At 41.0% G+C, this 22,530-nt stretch overlaps 1 protein-coding gene across 9 annotated transcripts in view; it reads left to right on the top strand.

Annotated features, from left to right (window-relative positions):
• The first annotated feature begins 7,121 nt into the window (after window positions 1-7,121).
• Window positions 7,122-22,530, top strand: part of LOC112221113 (phospholipid-transporting ATPase IA) — a 200,084-nt gene continuing 184,675 nt past the window's right edge. For 2 of the 9 annotated variants that reach the window (XM_042303223.1, XM_042303222.1), the window contains exon 1: window positions 7,123-7,462. In XM_042303223.1, the coding sequence (XP_042159157.1) occupies window positions 7,414-7,462 (49 nt within the window). In that variant the 5' untranslated portion in view covers window positions 7,123-7,413. Of the gene's footprint in view, window positions 7,463-22,530 lie in introns of all 9 variants that reach the window. The other 7 variants (XM_042303224.1, XM_042303228.1, XM_042303227.1 and 4 more) reach the window with 5 other exon arrangements.

Below are 22,530 nucleotides of genomic sequence, written 5' to 3'. Positions count from 1 at the left end.
GATGGGGCTGGAGAAATGTAATCACTCTCAAATTCATAGACAGAGCTATGGATGCAAGGAATGACCATCCATGTTATCTAAATTATAGTTTCAACCATAAACTGAGGCTACATTGTTTGTTGACATTTACTTTGTTTACAAACATTGGAGTAAACAAGTTTATATTTTGGGTTCTGGTATGACAGTTAAACTAAGCTCATGAGACATTTATAACTTATATTTTTCAAGAATCAATAGGTACATATAATTTATTTCTGAGTCCAAAAATGAATGTAGCTTCTGCTGATTGCCCCTTTAAAGCTGCAATAGAGATTTTGTTTTGTCTGTAATGGGTTATTTCATGTTACTGCTAGGGCCAAATGGATAGTGGTGAGAAGCTAGTGTGGGAAGGTGACAAGAACAGAACAGTATGACTCTTGTGGATTAGTAGGTGCACAGGGTACATTGGACAGTCAACGCCAATACCCCCTGTGGTGAAGCTGTTGTAGTGATAGTGTCTGTAAGACTAGTTACCGCAAGCAGCTGAGATTATCCATGCACCCACTGTGCACAGAGATCAGTTCAACGACTAGCCAATATTTGATTGAGTAGTCAGCTAAACATGAATTATATGTAAAATCAACAAACTTCAAGCCATGTCAATAAAAGTGGGTAGGGAATGACCTTTTGAACACCCAATCGGTCTTCTATGGTTAAGGGCAGTGTCTTTCCCTCTAAATGTCATAGTTGTGTCCGACAGAGCAACTGGGACTCGAAGGGGACCTTCCCTTAACCTATCAGCACCCGGCTTTCATCCCCACTTCATGCTATTGGCTAGTCTCTCATGACAGATGGTTCTGGGATTAGCTATTGGCTTATCAAACGTATCACAACACAATGTTAGACTGCACCTCCTCCCACACCCAAGGCATCAAAGAGTAGGCTCGTGATCAGTAAAGAGAATCATGTAAAAACAAAACATCACACGATAGAGAACCCTGAAAAACTACATTCATTGTTATGTCACTGACTTCAGTAAAAAACATCTGCCATTTTATCTGGGCCGTGTTCATTTGGCACCAAATGGAAGAAAATGGACTGAAACAAGGCCGGACTATCTAGACTCCAATAAGAAACGTTTTTCATCATTGTGTGCCCTGATGAACACAACACTGGTTTGATCAGATTCAGAAAAGCAAATATTTTGTGTGATTCAATTAACCAAATATACTCAATATTAAACAGAGTGCATCGAAGTGAGAGACTGTGATCAAGAATAAGCCCTTCACAAATGAGTTGTTTAAAAAAAATGTATCTATTCAATTCAATTCCATTCTACTCCATTCTATTATATTCTATTTTAGCTGTTAGGAGTCAAAGTCTTTGTGCTCACTCAAAGGTTCCCTTTACATGGCAATCAACCTGATCCATCCCCCAAGTATAATAGAACAACATCCACCAGAGGGCAGACTGGAATTAAATTTGCAGTGAAATAACAGGCTGGCCCATTACCTCCTAAAGGGCTAGAGAGACAAGGACTAATGCCTGTATCTATGAGCCTGGCTCAGCTCAATCCCTGGGGCTGAACGAGGGATCAATCTCCCCCCATTAGCAAATCGTTCCAACCCACTGAACAGGAAAGAGTGAGAGGAGTAGATCTCGTTGAGAGACGGCCATACTAATAATCAGAAAGAAACTAAGATGCCAAATATATATATATTTTTTCTCCCCAATTTCGTGATATCCAATTGATAGTTACAGTTTTGTCCCATCACTGCAACTCCCATACGGACTCGAAGTCGAGTCGAAGGTCGAGAGCCATGCGTCCTCCGAAACACGACCCTGCCAAGCAGCACTGCTTCTTGACACACTGCTCGCTTAACCCGGAAGCCAGCCGCATCAATGTGTCGGAGGAAACACTGTACAGCTGGCGACCGAAGTCAGCGTGCATGTGCCCGGCCTGTCACAAGGAGTCGCTAGAGCGCGATGGGACAAGGACATCCCGTCCGGCCAAACCCTCCCCCAACCCGGACGATGCTGGGCCAATTGGGCAGCTGCCTCATGGATCTCCCGGTCTCGACCGGATGCGACACAGGCTGGGATCGAACCCGGATCTGTAGTTGACAGACTGGTACTTAGGCTAGCATGGCATCTCATTGTCATGCCAAACAGATTGGTACTAGGCTAGTATGGCAACTCATTGTCATGCCAAACAGACTGGTACTTAGGCTAGCATGCACCACGTTTTAGTAGACATTTATTAAGATGACAAATAAATAAAAAATTGCCCAATTTTGTGATATCCAATTGGTAGTTAAAGTCTTGTCCCATCGCTGCAACTTCTGTATGGACTCAGGAGAGGCGAAGGTCCTCTTGGTATTCACATCTTTATTAAGATCATCTGTCCTTGACTCTGTTACATTAGTTCAGCTCAGTGGTCGGCATTTACTGGGCTCTTATCTGATTATGGAGAAAGTCACATACACACACACACACACACAAATACACATACAGACACACACACACACACACGATCATCTATCTGTGTGTTCAGACTTGCTGCACAGTCCTAGCCTATGGTCAGTAGCAGTGCTGCCGGTTTCTCAGACCCAAGACCTTTGACTGTAGAGAGAGGCAAAGATAATTGCAGGTCCCATTACAACAAGAGTGGGCAGTAATGCCAACATAATCAAATCGAATCAAATCAAACAAGCTAAGTCCATGAGAGACTGTGGTCTACCCAGCCAAATGGCCTCACGACTCCTACAACGAGAGGATGGTGCATTAGATTGAACTTCCTGCTTCATGGTAACCGTGTTTATCTAAATGACCATTCCTCAGATGGAAAACCGGAAGTACCTGTCATCTTAAATCAAATGACATATGCTATTAACAAATTAAATGAGTTACTTTATGGTAAGGACGTGAGTTTTGTATAGAGTGGCTCCAGCGTTCTATGGTGTTCATCTCTATCAATAGGCCTACCGCCCTTTAAGCCATATTGCAAGATAGGCTACTCAGTCTAAATGTAAATGTAGTGAACCATTTCAGTTGGTGCTCCTTCCTTGCTTTTGAATCGTAGCTCTGTTGCTCTGTTCCTTCCTTGCTTCTGAATTGTATCTCTGCTATTGCCAGAGCCTTGAGGGGAAATTATCTTTGATGAGCAGCGCATGCTTTATTAAAGAAATATCCTGCTCAAGTTACATTTGCAGTATGCTCTTCTAAGGGGCATTAAATAAGATCTGTGCAATCATAACAGTTAAGAGGTGCGTTACATCATTTATTGTGCAGATGAAAAGGATTGAATCCAAGGCATGAAGGCAATTCAGACAATTCAGTTGCTCAATTCCCCTTACAATGCTGTCAATGCTGTTAGTTTATATACCACTGTCCAGTCCAACCAATGGTGTAATTAGAGTTGTTAAAGCTCTGTCCTAAAATGTTTTATTAACATGTTGGATTTAGCTTATATTGTCCCACATGTCAATTCGGTCGAACAATGGCAGCCATTGTGATCATTATAGCAGAACTGAACAAAACCTAAAACATGCAGGGTTTCATGACAATTCAAACTGCTTTGACAGGGGCAAGGCATGTAGAGGGGTGAGTTGTCATTTTTTTTAGAATGATATGCAATAAAAAAAACACCACGCACATAATCAAAGGGGCAGGCTTCTTGTCACTGTTGCTAAGCAACCTTAGGAGCCATAGAACCAAAACCCCTGTGGTGGCATGCGGATGTTCAATTAGGTGGAGAGAGAAAAATGAAATCTTTGCAAGAGATATGCTGCTATATATATATATATATATCATTAACATGAATAGTATTGTGTTCTTGTAGATGGCACACTTTCAGCGTTTCTCACACCTCCACAGATATGCTGGTCTGCTTGAATGTATCTTCTACTTTCCAAACATAGTTCTCATAGATCAGTGGGTTGACAGGAGCAGGAGGCAAGTTGTATGTCATAGGTGTATCTGGTACTACTATCTCCTTGAATTATCACAAATCAATAATTTCATGTAATTTGAAAAGAAACAAAGATTTATACTATGGAATAATAAACAATATATTGCATTTTAGCAGATGTGTTTATCCAAAGCAACTTGCAGTAGTGCGTGAATACATTTTCGTATCCTTGGCCCCAGCAGGAATCAAACCTACAATCCTGATCATACCGGCATTCCCTCTGGGAAAAATAAAGTTATTCTATTCTATAAAAGTCAAATGTGAATACAATCCAGACTGACAGACTAGTATATGTTCATATATCTTAGAGGGGAAGCCACAGACCTCAGTTGTGTCCAGCCACAAATATTGATCAAGCAGCCAGGTTCACAATAAGTTCTATGAATGTCAGAGGAGGCTGTTGGGAGGAGCCATAGGAGGTAGGGCTCATTGTAATGGCTGGAATGGAACAAATAGAAAGGTGTCAAACACATCAAACATATGGAAACCACGTTTGAGTCAGTTCCATTTATTCCATCCCAGCCAATACAATGAATGAACCCGTCCTCCTATAGCTACTACCACAAGCCTCCACTGATGGCTATGTAAATCACCCTGGATTAGACTGTCTGCTAAGCATCTCTCTAGACAATAATAACATATTAAGATTGCTACTGATACTGCTAGAACTAATTTCTTTGGTGTGGCTGGTCATGCTGAAAACTCTGTCTGAGTAAAATGACACAGAAAAAAACCCACCAGCTGACATGTACAGTTGAAGTCGGAAGTTTACATACACTTAGGTTGAAGTCATTAAAACTTGTTTTTCAACCACTCCACAATATTCTTGTTAACAAACTATAGTTTCGACAAGTCGGTTCGGACATCTACTATATGCACGACACAAGTCATTTTTCCAACAATTGTTTACAGACAGATTATTTCACTTATAATTCACTGTATCACAATTCCAGTGGGTCAGAAGTTTACATACACTAAGTTGACTGTGCCTTTAAACAGCTTGGAAAATTCCATAAAATGATGTCAGGGCTTTAGAAGCTTCTGATAGGCTAATTGACATCAGTTGAGTCAATTGGAGGTGTACCTGTGGATGTATTTCAAGGCCTACCTTCAAACTCAGTGCCTCTTTGCTCGACATCATGGGAAAATCAAAAGAAATCAGCCAAGACCTCAGAAGTCTGTTTCATCCTTGGGAGCAATTTCCAAATGCCTGAAGGCACCACATTCATCTGTACAAACAATAGTACACAAGTATAAACACCATGGGACCACACAGCCTTCCTACCGCTCAGGAAGGAGACTCGTTCCGTCTCCTAGAGATGAATGTACTTTAGTGCGAAAAGTGCAAATCAATCTCAGAACAACAGCAAAGAAGCCTTGTGAAGATGCTGGAGGAAACGGGTACAAAGTATCTATATCCACAGTAAAACGAGTCCTATATCGGCATAACCTGAAAGGTCGCTCAGCAAGGTAGAAGCCACTGCTCCAAAACCACCATAAAAAAGCCAGACTAAGGTTTGCAACTGCACATGGGGACAAAGATCATACTTTTTTGAGAAATATCCTCTGGTCTGATGAAACAAAAATATAACTGTTTGACCATAATGACCATCGTTATGTTTGGAGGAAAAAAGGGGAGGCTTGCAAGCCGAAGAACATCATCCCAACTGTGAAGTACCGGGGTGGCAGCATCATGTTGTGGGGGTGCTTTGCTGCAGGAGGTACTGGTGCACTGCACAAAATAGATGGCATCATGAGGAAGAATAATTATGTGGATATATTGAAGCAACATCTCAAGACATCAGTCCGGAAGTTAAAGCTTGGTCGCAAATGGGTCTTCCAAATGGACAATGACCCCAAGCATACTTCCAAAGTTGTGGCAAAATGGCTTAAGGACAACAAAGTCAAGGTATTTGGAGTGGCCATCACAAAGCCCTGACCTCAATCCCATAGAACATTTGTGGGCAGAACAGAAAAAGTGTGTGTGAGCAAGGAGGCCTACAAACCTGATTCAGTTACACCAGCTCTGTCAGGAGGAATGGGCCAAAATTCACCCAACTTATTGTGGGAAGCTTGTGGAAGGCTACCTGGAACATTTGACCCAAGTTAAACAATTTAAAGGCAATGCTACCAAATACTGTAGTGTATGTGTATGTAAACTTCTGACTCAATGTGATGAAAGAAATAAAAGCTGAAATAAATCATTCTCTCTACTATTATTCTGACATTTCACATTCTTAAAATAAAGTGGTGATCCTAACTGAACTTTCTATGATTTCATGTCAAGAATTGTGAAAACTGAGTTTAAATGTATTTTGCTAAGGTGTACAGTATGTAAACTTCTGACTTCAACTGTACATAATTTTCTTTACGAACATCTTCTCCGTCAGTAGAAAGCCTTGTAACCATTTTCACAACATGTTGTATTCATTATGTACAATGAATTAGGGAGATCTGTATACAGACAACTGTAAAGCCATCAGTTAGGCTAAAGGTTCACAGTTTATTGTTTGTCTTAAATGACATACCCTTTTCAAGTGTTGGGTTGATAAAGCTTCATTTAAACTGTTTGGGGATTATATGGTAGCCATTCATATTTTACAACATTATTTTAAACTTCTGGACTCCAAATACTCATGATTTCTGAGACGACAAAATACATTTCACATAACAAATAAATACAGTTGGCTTTTAATTTTGCTAACAGCCTACAGGAAAACAAAATGTTGATGCTTGGGATTTCAGCCTAAACCACAAGTAAACACACAAATAACTTATTCTCAACAAAAAAAGAAATGAATTGTTTTAGGGCTTTAATATCCTAAAATAATTATAAACTCAGCAAATCGCACAGTGGTGACTGCTTCAGGCAGAGACTCATAAATAGCGAACTGTCATTACTTCCCCCTTCATGACTAAACCGCAGTCGCGAATCTCCACAGGAGTCGCTAATGCATCCGCCATGTTGGGTAATACTCCTTACCAATTATTTCTGTATTTTTACATCTTATCGATATAGTCTAAATTAACTGTGAATCTGCGTATCTAAATTTTATTTTGCAATAGAATTTGAATGATCTCTTTGTTGATTTGATGTGAGCCAGGCAGAAATATTTAATTTAGCAATCGTTTTCCCCTCCCTGCATTTGAGATGGCACCGTCCATATTGTGAAGCGGCATCATCCTCATTTCAGTTCATGTGAATCCTCGTTTTGGATCTGTCAACGTCTTTGTTCATCAATCCAATGTGTAAAGATATGCAGGGGGGACCCACGAAGTCGCGAGTACATTGTTTGTCGTTATTCGTCAGCATTTGAAGATACGTTTACCGTCTGTATGAGAGATTTTTTCCCCCGTTGAATGTAGACTGGCCTTGAATCACTAGACGGGTGAAAAGAGGCAGCAAACCGGCGGGAGCAAAGCCGCGTTTGACAGGTGCCATCGCTCGAGCTCTGTGTGGAGAGATGCCGCCCGTGCAGAAAACGATGTCTGATCTTCGCTCCCGAGTGGAGGGTGAGTAGCTAGATATGCACGTAGCCGGTTGGGTTAATTACAAGTTAAATTCCCACGTTATGCCCCTGTGAGATTGATGTCGTTATGTGGTTATGTTCAGGGCGCCTGTGTTGGCTAGTTAAATTACAGCAGCCAACGGTAGCTAGCTATTATTATCCAGTTCGCTAACGTTAGTTGGCTAAACTTGACCTCTTCTAGCTACTTCGGTAGCTTTATAGCAAGTATGCATGCAGATGTCATACAGCAGAATACTATAGTGTCCGGTGATTAGTATTATGGCCGACAGGCAATTTTCTGCATCGTAACCACCACTGCGGTTCGAAAACTGATGCATAAATACACCTTTTCAATCACATGCAATTCCTCCTCATCTCCACGAACGTTACAATGAAAATAAGATGCACCTATCATAAGAAAATGTGAAGCTAGATGGCATCCTCAATGGGATATCTGTTTAGTTTACAAATGACTCAAGATTATCCAAGTCCCTGAAAATAGAATACCACTGTGTGTATAGAAACAGCGTATTGCTATTTGTAGACATTTTACTTATTTGTAGCAAAAGATCCCTATACTTGTGTTGACAAAGGCGGGGTCGTGGCTTACTCTGGCTATGGTGTTGAAAGTTCAGACATATGCTCGAGGCAAGTTGCAGTCGGTTTGATTTGTATCGATCGCTGTTTCCATTTGTCTGCACCCTGGATGAAATACCATGCCCCAAATGGAATATCCGGATCTCCAGCTGCTTTGAAGGACCAAGTGTTCTGTGAAATGAAGTGTTAAAAAAAATTATTTTTTTTACGAAGACTATTGCACGTGATCTAAATTTGAGTGAACGTTTTATTGATATTTATTTTTGTGTTTTCTTCCTCAGTGCATCACAGCTGCACTGTACATGACATCTAGACATTTTGAGCTCAGACCATTTTGAATAGAGTATATTTCACTACAACTATTCCACAGCAAAAGCATAGTAAAGCTATTATAGCAGATGATGTGGCTACCTATCGTCTTCTAGGCTCTCCCACCAAGGCAGTTGGATTGCTTGTTTAGTGGGTGTTATTAAACAAGCATTAGGAAAGAACTTTGAACAAATAGCCTACCTCACCTTATGTTACTTTATTAAAAATGTCTGTAAGCCTAAGGGAAATTGACATCGTTGCACTTCAGCCTAATGAGCCTATTATAAACCTGAGAGACCAAATCCTTGAAGTGCCACGAGCCTTCCCCAAGCCAACACATATCTTATGACAATAGAAGCTGCCTAGCATAACTGGGACTGCTTTTTCTGTGTCATCTGTTCTAGATGATTATGAGGCCTGTGAAAGTGAAAGTTCTGAATTACTCCCAATGCAGCTGAAGCCAGGGGTGATCATTCCATTGTGTTCAATCGAAGGAGCCTGGCCTTTCAAAGGAGAGTGAGATGAGTTTCAATGCATTGTATTGGTAGGTAGGACTCTAAATAATTAAACAAAAGCATAGATTCCAAAGAAGACTGTTGACTGTTGCAGCTGCAGTCACAAGAGTGAGAACATAAATTATGCAAGGCCTGGCACCACCACAACCCCACCCTCACTACTGCCCTCCACTTATTTTTTTCTCAGTTACAAAGAGCAAACGTTTCCCTTTCTACTTGGCTGTGAAGCTGTCTGGGCCTTATGCCACACCCACCTATCTAAAGAAAAAGTATCCTATTTTTCTGCAGAAGCACTTTTCTGAATATTGGAATCGATTAGGGCCTGCCCTGTCTGACAAGTCCGTCGTGACCTATCCTGTCCCAGCAAGTACTTTTTTTCCCCTCTCTCTCAACTTGTTATTTTGCTGCATATCCTGCCCCCATCCTCCTGTTCATTGCATCCCCTCCCTTCCTGTTGTGATTTTTTTTTTTTTTATCACTGCAGTACATCAGGGCCCTGTTTCCATCTAGAAAGGGCAGCCCTCTGCCAGGCTTACCACCTAATCCACCCGTGGCCTGTCTGTCAGCTTCTCTGTGCGACATCACACTCCCCAGTCTCTCCACCACGTGCCGCTTGGCTTCTCTCCGCTGTGGGGACATCAGACGTCACGCTCTCACTGGGCCCAGGCCATGTTGCTAAAACGGCCTTATCTGAAAACTGTGTAGACTGGGGCCTGGGTGATATGAGAGGCCATCTACACGTGTACAGAACCAGGCAAGGCATTGACAGGTAATGGCACCCAGGACTTTCAAAGATGGGTTCGGTGTGCACTGTGAATTGTCCACATCTCTTACGAGGAGGCGTGCGTGTGTGTGTGTGCTATAAGCTCAGATGAGATCCTTTTGAAAGGAGCGATGATTGCTGTTGAGGGATATCCCCCAGATGGAATGCGTTCAATAAGTCTTAATTGACAGATGTCAGCAACCACCATCTTCTTTTTTGTTTAATGACCTGTTTCACCTGCTTGTCTACAATCACTACATACAGACCCCAGCCCAGCCCCCACCTGGCCAGGTAAAGTAGCCCAGACCCAACCTGGCCAGGTAAACTAGCCCAGAGAGAATAACTTTGGTCACATCAAGAGCTTAGTGCTTGTGTGTCTGTTCTGCCCATTCACATAAATACCTAATCCTCCACCATCCTGCTTTGTTCTAACATAAATATTATTCACAAGAAACACACTTAACAGAGTCTACCCCCTTCTCCCCCTCTCTCTCGCTCTCTCTCTCGCCCTCTCGCTCTCCCCCTTTGCTCTCCCTCTCATGCGCCCTCTCGCGCGCACTCTTCCCCCCCGTAGCTTTTTCTAATAATGAGTTATCCCAAAAAATTTGCACGTGCCGAATACACTGTAAAATGCTTACTTATTTTTTCATTTGATTTATTTCACATTTATTTAACCAGGTATGCCAGTTGAGAACAAGTTCTCATTTACAACTGCGACCTGGCCAAGATAAAGCAAAGAAGTGCGACACACAACAGAGTTACACATGGGATAAACAAATATACAGTCAATAACACAATAGATTATTATTATTATTATATATTTATTATTATATATATACAGTGTGTGCAAATGTAGTAAGATTAGGGAGGTAAGACAATAAATAGGCCATCGTGGTGAAATAATTACAATTTAGCAATTCAACACTGAAGTGATAGATGTGCAGAAGATGAATGTGCAAGTAGAGATACTGGGGTGCAAAGAAACAACACAAAAAACAATATGGGATGAGGTAGTTGGGTGGCTATTTACAGATAAGCTATGTACAGGTGCAATGCTCTGTAAGCTGCTCTGACAGCTAATGCTTAAAGTTAGTGAGGGAGATACGAGTCTCCAGCTTGTTATTTTTGCAATTCGTTCCAGTCATTGGCAGCAGAGAACTGGAAGGAAAAGTGGCCAAAGGAGGAGTTTGCTTTAGGGGTGACCAGTGAAATATACCTGCTGGAGCGCGTGCTACGAGTGGGTGCTGCTATGATGACCAGTGGGCTAAGGCGGGACTAGCAAAGACTTATAGATGACCTGGAGCCAGTGGGTTTGGCGACGAATATGAAGCGAGGGTCAGCCAACGAGCGCATACTACCCACCACTGCAAACGGGGCTTTGGTGACAAAACGGATGGCACTGTGATAGACTGCATCCAATTTGCTGAGTAGAGTGTAGGAGGCTATTTTGTAAATGATGTCGCCGAAGTCAAGGATCGGTAGGATAGTCAGTTTTACGAGGGTATGTTTGGCAGCATGAGTGAAGGATGCTTTGTTGCGAAATAGGAAGCCGATCCTAGATTTAATTTTGGATTGGAGATGTTTAATGTGAGTCTGGAAGGAGAGTTTACAGTCTAACCAGACACCTAGGTATTTGTAGTTGTCCACATATTCTAGGTCAGAACCGTCCAGATTAGTGATGCTGGACGGGCGGGCAGGTATGGGCAGCGATCGGTTGAAGAGCAGTTGCATTTTAGTTGCATTTAAGAGCAGTTGGAGGCCACAGAAGGAGAGTTGTTTGGCATTGAAGCTCGTCTGGAGGTTTGTTAACTCCGTGTCCAAAGAAGGGCCGGTAGTATACAGAATGGTGTCGTCTGCGTAGAGGTGGATCAGGGAATCACCAGCAGCAAGAACGACATCATTGATGTATACAGAGAAAAGAGTTGGTCTGAGAAGTGAACCCAGTGGCACCCCCATAGACTGCCAGAGGTCCGGACCACAGACCCTCCGATTTGACACACTGAACTCTACCTGAGAAGTAGTTGGTGAACCAGGAGAGGCAGTCATTTGAGAAACCAAGGATGTTGAGTCTGCCGATAAGAATGCGGTGATTGACAGAGTTGATGAAGACTGCTGCACAGTATTGTCTTTTATCGATTGCGGTTATGATATTGTTTAGGACCTTGAGCGTGGCTGAGTTTCACCCATGACCAGCTCGGAAACCAGATTGTGTAGCAGAGAAGGTAAGGTGGGATTCTAAATGGTCGGTGATCTGTTTGTTAACTTGGCTTTTGAAGTCTTTGGAAAGGCGGGGTAGGATAGATCTAGGTCTGTAGCAGTTTGGGTCTAGTGTCTCCCCCTTTTGAAGAGGGGGATGACGACGGCAGCTTTCCAACCTTTGGGGATCTCAGATGATACGAAAGAGAGGTTGAATAGGCTAGTAATAGGAGTTGCAACAAATGCGGCGGATAATTTTAGAAAGAGAGGGTCCAGATTGTCTAGCCCGGCTGATTTGTAGGGGTCCAGATTTTGCAGCTCGTTCAGAACATTAGCTATCTGGATTTGGGTGAGGCTTGGGCAAGTTGCTGTGGGGCGTGCAGAGCTGTTGATCGGGCTAGGGGTAGCCAGGTGGAAAGCATTGCCAGCTGTAGAAAAATGCTTTTTGAAATTCTCAATTATTGTAGATTTATCAGTGGTGACTGTGTTTCCTTGCCTCAGTGCAGTGGGCAGCTGGGAGGAGGTGCTCTTATTCTCCATGGACTTTAGTGTCCCAGAACTTTTTGGAGTTTGTGCTACAGAATGCAAATTTCTGTTTGAAAAAGCTAGCCTTAGCTTTCTTAACTGCCTGTGTATATTGGTTCCTGACTTCCCTGAAAAGTTGCATATCGCGGGGGCTATTTGATGCTAATGCAGTATGCCACAGGATGTTTTTTTGCTGGTCAAGGGCTGTCGAGTCTGGAGTGAACCATGGGCTATATCTGTTCTTAGTTCTACATATTTTGAATGGGGCATGCTTATTTAAGATCGTAAGGACAGCACTTTTAAAGAATAACCTAGCACCTTCTGACGGAATGAGGTCAGTATCCTTCCAGGATACCCGGGCCAGATCGATTAGAAAGGCCTGCTCGCTGAAGTGTTTTCGGGAGCGTATGACAGTGATGAGGGGTGGTCGTTTGACTGCAGACCCATGACGGACACGGGCAATTTAGCCATAAACCAACAATGCAGTTCAAGAAATTGAGTTAAGTAAATATTTACTAAATAAACTAAAGTAAAAAGTAATGCAATAAATGTACAATAATGAAGCTAAATACAGGGGGTACCTGTATGGAGTCAAAATCTGGGGGTAACAGTTAGACGAGGTAGTTTGTACATAGGTTGTAGGTTGGATTAAAGTGACTATGCATAGATAATAAACAGCAAGTAGCAGGGGGGGAGGGGGTGTGTTTCAAAGTAAATAGTCCGGGTGGTCATTTGATGAATTGTTCAGCAGTCTTATAGCTTGGAGGTAGAAGCTGTTAAGGAGCCTTTTGGACCTAGACTTGGCGCTCCGGTACCGGTTGCCGTGCAATAGCAGAGAGAACTGTCTGACTTGGGTGACTGGAGTCTTTGACAATTTTATGGGCCTTCCTCTGACATGAGGAATCTGAAGAAATTGTCAAAAGCCACCCACGGACCTCACCCCTACAACAAATGTATAGTATCAGTTCACTATGTCTGACAAGTTGTATGGCGCTGCGGGACTGTGTATTGTTTCTTCATCCTATATAATGTATTCTCATTGAATTTAGTGATTTAATTGTTTATTTATTTATATGTATATAAACTTCCGTTAAAAAGTTTAGGGTTGCATAGAAATGCCCTTGTTTTTGAAAGAATATCACTTTCAACATCAAATTGATCAGAAATAGTGTAGATATTGTTAATGTTGTAAATGACTATTGTAGCAGAAAACTGTAGATAAAAAGGATTATCTACAGAGGCCCATTATCAGCAACCATCACTCCTGTGTTCCAATGGTACATCGTGTTAGCTAATCAGAGTTTTATAATTAAAAGGCTAATTGATCATTCTCAAACATTTTTCAATTACGTTAGCACAGCTGAAAACTGTTTGCTGATTTTTAAAGAAGCAATAAAACTTCCTTCTTTAGACTAGATGAGTATCTGGAGCATCATTTGAGGGTTCGATTACAGGCTCAAAATGGCTAGAAACAAAGAACTTTCTTCTGAAACTCGCCAGTCTATTCTTTTTCTGAGAAATGAAGGCTATTCCATGTGAGAAATTGCCAAGAAACTGAATATCTCGTACAACACTGTACTACTCTCTTCACAGAACAGCGCAAACTGCCTCTAACAGGAATAGAAAGAGGAGTGTGAGGCCCCGGTTCACAACTGAAGAGTTGGACAGGTACATTAGTGTCTAGTTTGAGAAACAGATGCCTCACAAATGGCTGCTTCATTAAATAGTACCCACAAAACACCAGTCTCAACGTCAACAGTGAAGAGGCGACTCCGGAATGCTGGCCTTCTAGGCAGAGTTGCAAAGATAAAGCCATATCTCAGACTGGCCAATAAAAATAATTTTATGATGGGCAAAAGAACAAACACTGGACAGAGGAACTCTGCCTATAAGGCCAGCATCCCGGAGTCGCCTCTTCACTGTTGACGTTGAGACTGGTGTTTTGCGGGTACTATTTAATGAAGCTGCCAGTTTTCAGCTGTGCTAACATAATTGCAAAAATGATTTCTAATGATCAATTAGCCTTTTAAAATGATAAACCTGGATTAGCTAACACAAAGCGCCATTGGAACACAGGAGTGATGGTTGCTGATAATGGGCCTCTGTACACCTGTGTAGATATTCCATTAAAAAAATCTGTTTACAGCTACAATAGTCATCAACAATGTCTACACTGTATTTGTGATAACATTTTATGTTATTTTAATGGACAAAAAATGTGCTTTTCTTTCAAAAACAAGGACATTTCTAAATGACCCCAAACCTGAACGGCAGTGTAAATAAAGTAAGCAATATCAGTGATAGATGAGGTAGTTATATGCATACAGTCAGGGGTAGAGTTGCTGAGCTGTAGAATAAAAAATAGTTGCAGCAACATATTGCGGCGTGTGTTAGGAGAGATTAATTTGAATAGAGGCACTGCAGATAGGGCTGATGACTGGTCCGTCCGAACTAGAGGTTGATCGATTAATCGGAATGGCCGATTAATTAGTGCCGATTTCAAGTTTTCATAACAATCGGAAATCGGTATTTTGGGCACCGATGTATTTTTAATTTTTTAATTTTTAAAATTTAATTTTTTAATTTTAGATTTTTTTTATTATTATAAAAAAAAAAACATTCTTTTTAATTTATATATTTTTAAATGCCTTTATTTAACTAGGCAAGTCAGTTAAGAACACGTTCTTATTGTCAATGACGGCCTAGGAACGGTGGGTTAACTGCCTTGTTCTGCCCCTGAACAACAGATTTTCACCTTGTCAACTCGGAGGATCCAATCTTGCAACCTTAGTTAACTAGTCCAACGCAATAACGACCTGCCTCTCTCTCATTGCACTCCACAAGGAGACTGCCTGTTACGCGAATGCAGTAAGCCAAGGTAAGTTGCTAGTTAGCATTAAACTTATCTTATAAAAATCAATCAATCATAATCACTAGTTAACTACACATGGTTGATGATATTATCTAGCGTATCCTGCGTTGCATATAATCTGACTAAGCATACAAGTATCTAAGTATCTGACTGAGCGGTGGTAGGCAGAAGCAGGCGTGTAAAAATTCATCCAAACAGCACTTTCGTGCGTTTTGCCAGCAGCTCTTCGTTGTGCGTCAAGCATTGCGCTGTTTATGACTTCAAACCTATCAACTCCCGAGATGAGGCTGGTGTAACCGAAGTGAAATGGCTAGCTAGTTAGCTCGCGCTAATTGTCGTTGTTGCTGGTTCGAGCCCAGGGAGGAGTGAGGAGAGGGACAGAAGCTATACTGTTACACTGGCAATACTAAAATGCTGATAAGAACATCCAATAGTCAAAGGTTAATGAAATACAAATGGTATAGAGAGAAATGGTCCTATAACTACAACCTAAAACGTCTTACCTGGGAATATTGAAGACTCATGTTAAAAGGAACCACCAGCTTTCATATGTTCTGAGCAAGGAACTTAAACGTTAGCTTTCTTACATAGCACATATTGCACTTTCTTCTTCAACACTTTGTTTTTGCATTATTTAAACCAAATTGAACATGATTCATTATTTACTTGAGGCTAAATGGATTTTATTGATGTATTATATTAAGTTAAAATAAGTGGTAATTCAGTATTGTTGTAATTGTCATTATTACAAATAAATGTAAAAAAAAACGGCCAATTAATCGGCACCGGTTTTTTGGGCCCTACAATAATCGGTATCGGCGTTGAAAAATCATAATCGGTCGACCTCTAGTCCGAACCACATATGAACAAGGGAATCTACATTCGGAGAGCCTGTTTCTGTCCTGCCCTTGACTTTGGTGCAGGGCATGTGATGTACATAGCCTCTTTGTTGCAAAACTCCCTTATCTTCTCAAAGATAAGTTTGTCTAGCTGTGCCCAGTCCAGGTGGTGCTTGTACAGGCAGACCATCTATGGGGAGGAAGGATGTCAGTGTTGCGCAGCAGCTGGAACCTGATCCCAACGGAGTCCAAAAGTTCCTTGGCGACAACAACGCCAGGCTACAGAGCCTCAAAGCTGTAAAACAGGGAATAACAAAAAAATCAGAAGACATTACAACCTTGCAAAATTCAATTCACCATCAATTCACCTCTGAAGTTTATATATGAAGAATAACCTCATACAATGCAATAAAAAGGATTTTCACCTGAAGTGCTGGTACTGCTGGATCTGTGGTATGGAGTCAGGTGGCGTTGCCAGGCATAGCTTTCCTCCTGCAGGCATTAGACTGTTCTCTTTATATGACTGGTGGAGGAGAGTCAGGTGTTTTCTACTGATGCTGAAAAACAGATTCCCGATGCATTATTATATAATAACAGCATGCTTTAACTTGGGGTCTTTTGTTTAGACATGTAGCTAGCCAGCTAAACAATTAACCATAATCCCAAACCATAGAGCATTAGCAATACAAACCATTGTCATAGCTAGCAAAAGTTCACAAAATGGATTCAATGTTAGCTAGCTAACATTAGGCTATAACTAGCAATGCTAAATGGCATTCTGAGAGAACATCACTTTAGTAATGTTACACAGTCCATACACATAAGTTAATCATGCTAGCAAGCCATCTAACGTTAGCTAGCTGTGAGCAAGCTTTTAACTTGGTCTTTTGTTTAAACATTTAACGTTAGCTAGCCAGCTAAACAATGAACCATAATCCCAATCCATAGAGTTCTAGAAAAACATCATATCATAGAAAAGCATAATTGTCATAGATAGCTAAAGTTAACCATAATATAACATAATCGCCCCATTCCGTACAAATGTGCGCAACCTCAACATTCAAACGAGGCTACAAAGAAAACTAATGGGACTGTTGCGACTGTGTTGACTTCAAAATCGGGGGTGTGAACTAGGTTTCTATTGAAGCGTTGATCGGCATGGTAATGGCTCTATAGTATTGAAGAAAAGTTGAAAAACGGACCCTCCGTTACATCGAGATGTGTCATGTCGTAACGTACAGCACGCATAAAGCAACTATTTCTGTCTTACAATCTCTCTCCACCAGGTGTAGCACTACTCTCATCCTTTAAAAACAAGAAATGGACAGTGACGGGGGTAAGGGGGGATACCTAGTCATTTTTTGCGTCATCATTGCATGCGATCATCATTCTCAAAGCCGCTGTTTATTTCTAAGATTAGTTTAGCACCGCCCTAAAAACCCGACTCAAATTCGACACAAACCTTCAAATAGGTATGTAATGACACATTTATATAAACTCTTTATAGTGTTTTATTTACATTTTAGAGGTGATAAGTTGGACAGATCGAGTGAAAAAAAAAGCAATTTTGCCACATCTCTCTGTCTCACTATCACGCATTAGTTCCGCTTCCCCACCCGCCATTTTTAAAAAGACCCGACGGGGCTCATTGCCTGCTTGAATTATGCAGAAACGATCAGTGTTTACGTCATGTAATTGATTATGTTGGAAAGGGGAGAAATTGTGCTTTACAATGGTATTGACATTACAGTTGATCTGGAAGTATCATGTTTTGGGGGCGCTAAAATAAGGGCAATTGTATGGACCAAGGTGATGTACGAGTTTACGTTAGTAAGTTCAATTTTAGCTAGCAAGCCAGCCATCGAACTTTAGAAAAGTATAATACCTGAAAATGTAGCTAGACTCTTACTTGTATACATGGATGAATGCTTCACAGCAGACTGCAACCCTTTTCATTAAATAAGACTTCCTGTGTTGTTTCTGTTGCTTTGCCTGTTGTTGTGTCAAGTCACTCTGGTTCACACTGACTGTGTACAATGCCATAAGAATCCTCTTAACCTCTTAAAGCTAGGGGGCACTATTTATATGGTTGGAAAAATAACGTTCCCAAAGTAAACGGCCTATTTCTCAGGACCAGATGCTAGAATATGCATATAATTGACAGATTAGGATAGAAAACACTAAAGTTTCCAAAACTGTCAAAAATATTGTCTGTGAGTATAACAGAACTGATATTGCAGGCAAAACCCTGAGAAAAATCAAACCAGGAAGTGGCTTCTATTTTGAAAACTCCATGTTCCATAGCCTCCCATCGCTCCATTTAAAGGGATATAAACCAGATTCCTTTTCCTATCGCTTCCTCGAGGTGTCAACAGTCTTCAGACATAGTTTTAGGCTTTTATTTTGAAAAATTAGCCAGAAAGATAACATCGCATCAGGTGGTCACATGAGTTTTGCTCACGCAAGAGTTCAGACAGCCATTTCCTTTCCCTCTCCTACTGAACAAGACCGGTGCGGTTGATATATTATCGATTATATATTTTAAAAACAACCTGAGGATTGATTATAAAAAACGTTTGACATGTTTCTGTGGACATTACGGATATTATTTGGAATTTTCATCTGCGTTGTCGTGACCGCTCTTTCCTGTGGATTTCTGAACATAATGCACCAAACAAACAGATATTTTGGATATAAAAATAATCTGTTTGGAACAAAAGGAACATTTTAATGTGTAACTGGGAGTCTTGTGAGTGAAAACATCCGAAGATCATCAAAGGTAAACGATTAATTTGATTGCTTTTCTGATTTTCGTGACCGAGCTACTTGATGTTAAGTACACTTAACATCTTGTCGAGCGATCAATAAATTTACACAAACACTTGGATTGCTTTCGCTGTAAAACATATTTTCTAAATCTGAGACGACAGGTAGATTAACAAGAGGCTAAACTGTGTTTTGCAATATTGCACTTGTGATTTCATGAATATAACTATTTTTAGTAATATTATGTGTATTATGCTATGCTATTCAGCGGTTGTTGATGACAATTATCCCGCAAAAGGGATGGGTAGCGTCAAGAAGTTGCTTTAGCCCCTACCCAAACGCTGACCATTTCACTTGCCCTAGCAGAGCTGGTTAGGCTGTTTTCATGTTATCCAGAGTTTTAGTGACTAACTGTGCTCCTGGCAACAATTTAATTACGCTTTTATGCCGACATTTACTGATACCGCGTAACACCTGTTTGAATATGGCCTTTCTTAAATCCATCAGTTATTCTTTGCTCTGGCACACTCAGACGAGATATTATAGTAGCATTTTCAAGCTGTATATTCAAATCATAAAGTAACTCAATTATGTTACTTTATAGATGTTTTGGATATGAAGTGTGAAAATGCTAATATAGGTTCCATTGACTTGCATTCTATTTTTGCCACATGCAAAAAAGTAATCATTGGTAACAGTGGCCAGGTAAACCAAACCAAAGCATGGGTTTTGTTCATAGACTGGAAACTAATATGTAAATAACTAATAGCAGGAACGGCTCCATCTAGTGGTCAGAACCTGTTCATTTCAAAATGTGGGATGGGACATTTCCCTAAACAGGGGAAAAAACAAATGACAGATTGAAGAAACAATATGCCAAGCCGCTGCTCCATACGATTTGTCAGACATTGAGAACTGATACTAAATACTTGTTGTTGGGGTGAGATTGGCATGGGGTATGGAGGGTCCTATGGTGGCGTTTGACCATTTATTTGGATTCCTCAGGTCTTACTCATTGTTATGAAGCAGTTTGGCCCAAATTGCATGTTGCTACTGTATTTATTGAATATTATGTGAATCCTATCAATTAAAATGACCAATTTGGGTGCAATCAATTAGCTTAATTTCTCAGAACAAATTATATTTAAACAAAATAACGTTGCAGGAATTATAATATTATTTGGTTCTAACTACAGAAACAATCTGGCTATGGTGGGTGCATGGCTTGCTGAAATGACAGAACGACCTTGACAGGATTGGCGTCTGGTCTGCCCATGTGCCTGGCGGATCACCGGCTGATAATGTGACACAAAAGCCCAACCCGCCATTAAATCCCTTGTCTGGGGTCAGAAGCCTGTCATACCAAGGCCCCCCCCCCGGCCCCCCTCTATTCTCTTCCCGCACCCTCACGAGGGCATCTCCTTTTTCTATTTTTCCACTTCATGTCCTTCCTTCCATCACCACGCTACCCTCGGGCTAATATCCATTTCCCCCCATTCTCTCATTCTCTTCGGCTCACCTCGAAGAGACAACCACTCTTCTGCCTCTAAGTCAGTGTAGATGGCAGATGAGGGTTGATACAAGTGTTGGTACAATAGCCTAACCCTCCCTGCTTTTCTCCCACTTTCTCTCACTCCCACTCAACACATGCACAGAGCTGTGTGAATATGCAGTAATTTGTGCACTGCCATACAAAGATGCTCATATTATTGATTGGCTCATGGTCTTAAGATGAAGAGGGCCTACAAGCCCAATACTGTAAACCAGCACATGAAAGAGAGCCTATTGCACACATTTTCATCAGTACGACCCCATTGCTGACAGGTAATGATTGTCTTTCTGCCCCTCCACGTTAATCGATTTGATCCTTTGATCTCAGCCCAGATGAATCTTATTTATGAGCTATTCTGGCAACCATGGCACACCACACCTATAATAACCACATTTCATACCCCACACATCAGCCTAGTGTACACCCAGCACAGGAACATAATTCAATACTCGGCTCCAGCACGGGAACATAACTCATTTTAATTTTTAAAATTTATTTCACCTTTATTTAACCAGGTAGGCTAGTTGAGAACAAGTTCTCATTTGCAACTGCGACCTGGCCAAGATAAAGCAAAGCAGTTCGACACACAACAACACAGTTACATGTGGAATAAACAAACATATAATCAATACGCCGCTCCAGCACGGGAACATGACTCAATACTCGGCTCCAGCATCATTTATGGAATCTCTATTGGAGAGAGTTGAGAAGAAACCTTTTCCTCTCTGGCTTCTCTTACCATCTACCTGCCTGGTATGCGTTTGTGAGGGAGAGGGGTCAAGGGTACACATCAAATGTTATTGTTCACATACAGGTATTTAATAGATGTTATTGCTAGTGATGCACCAATATAACATTTTTGACCGATATCTTCCTTGCCCCCCAAAAATATGATATTTAAGATTTTAGCAGCCTTTTAAGCATTCTAGTACAGTTAAATAGTTAGACCGCTGTGTCCATGTGTGTTAAGGCACTGCATCTCAGTGCAAGAGGACTGTAGTGCATCGTGACTACAGTCCCTGGTTTGAATTCGGCCGTGATTTGGAGTCCCATATGGCGGCGCACAATTGGCCCAGCGTTGTCCGGGTCCGTTAATTGTAAATGAGAATTTGTTTTTAACTGACTTGCCTAGTTAAATAAAGGTTACACACACTGACCAAAAATGTATTTTGTTGGCATTATCTTATGTCCCCATTACCAGTAAAACATAATCAAAACGTATTTCTTTCACTTTCTTGCTGTGCTGTTTCATTATTTGTTTGTTCAGTCGTTTCATTCTCAACCAGGATTTCTATGGAACGCTGTTTGGGTCTTGTATGTCAAAAAAGATAAATGTCAAATAACACCTTTTTGACGTGTCAAATAAGATTGTTGACCAATCAGGATCTGAATATGACTGCACGTCACATCATTTAACGCGTTCTTAAATGTTTTACATAGTTATTACACATTGACTACACTATCACTCGTATTTCATGTCACAAAAGATTCATCGATACGTATGCCATAATATGCTGGTAGTTGTCTTGCGCACCTAGAGTGTTGGTCATAAAAAAATCTAGCTATCTCATGGATGCAAACAATGTTCTTCCCCAAAAACATAGCAAAATGACAATCTAGGTGTCATCATCGAAAACAACCCAACTTTATAAGACAGTTCTTCTTTGATGAATGGTGGTTGGACCCATCTGTGAAGCTAGCCACAATAAGGATTAGCCACAATAGTGGACTTTGCGATTAGCCTTCAAAATAAAAGTATGGCATTCTATTTGTATTCATTTGCATCACTGTCGTTAACATACTTTTATTTTGAAGGCAAACCGAAAATTCTACTATTGTGCCTATTCCTTATTGTGGCTAGCTTCACAACACAACCCGGTCCGGTCGAACCTCACTAGCCAGATGAAGCTAGCTGGCTGCTTATAATGTTAGCTTTGGGCAACCGGGTTAATTAGCTGGCTAGCTATTTATTTTCATGAACTGAGATCCAATTTCAATAAGCGAACAACAAGTGGCAATCTAGATAATACTTGCTCACAAGGATTCCTAAATCATTGCTAAGAATAATGAAAATACAGCCTCTAAGGTGCAGGGTTGAGTAACCAGATGTTAATCGGCTAGTGATGGGTATTTTAAGT

This window comes from Oncorhynchus tshawytscha, linkage group LG21 (genome assembly GCF_018296145.1).
Source record: "Oncorhynchus tshawytscha isolate Ot180627B linkage group LG21, Otsh_v2.0, whole genome shotgun sequence".
In the NCBI taxonomy this organism is placed as follows: Eukaryota; Metazoa; Chordata; class Actinopteri; order Salmoniformes; family Salmonidae; genus Oncorhynchus; species Oncorhynchus tshawytscha.
This window is presented reverse-complemented; position numbering and strand designations above follow the sequence as displayed.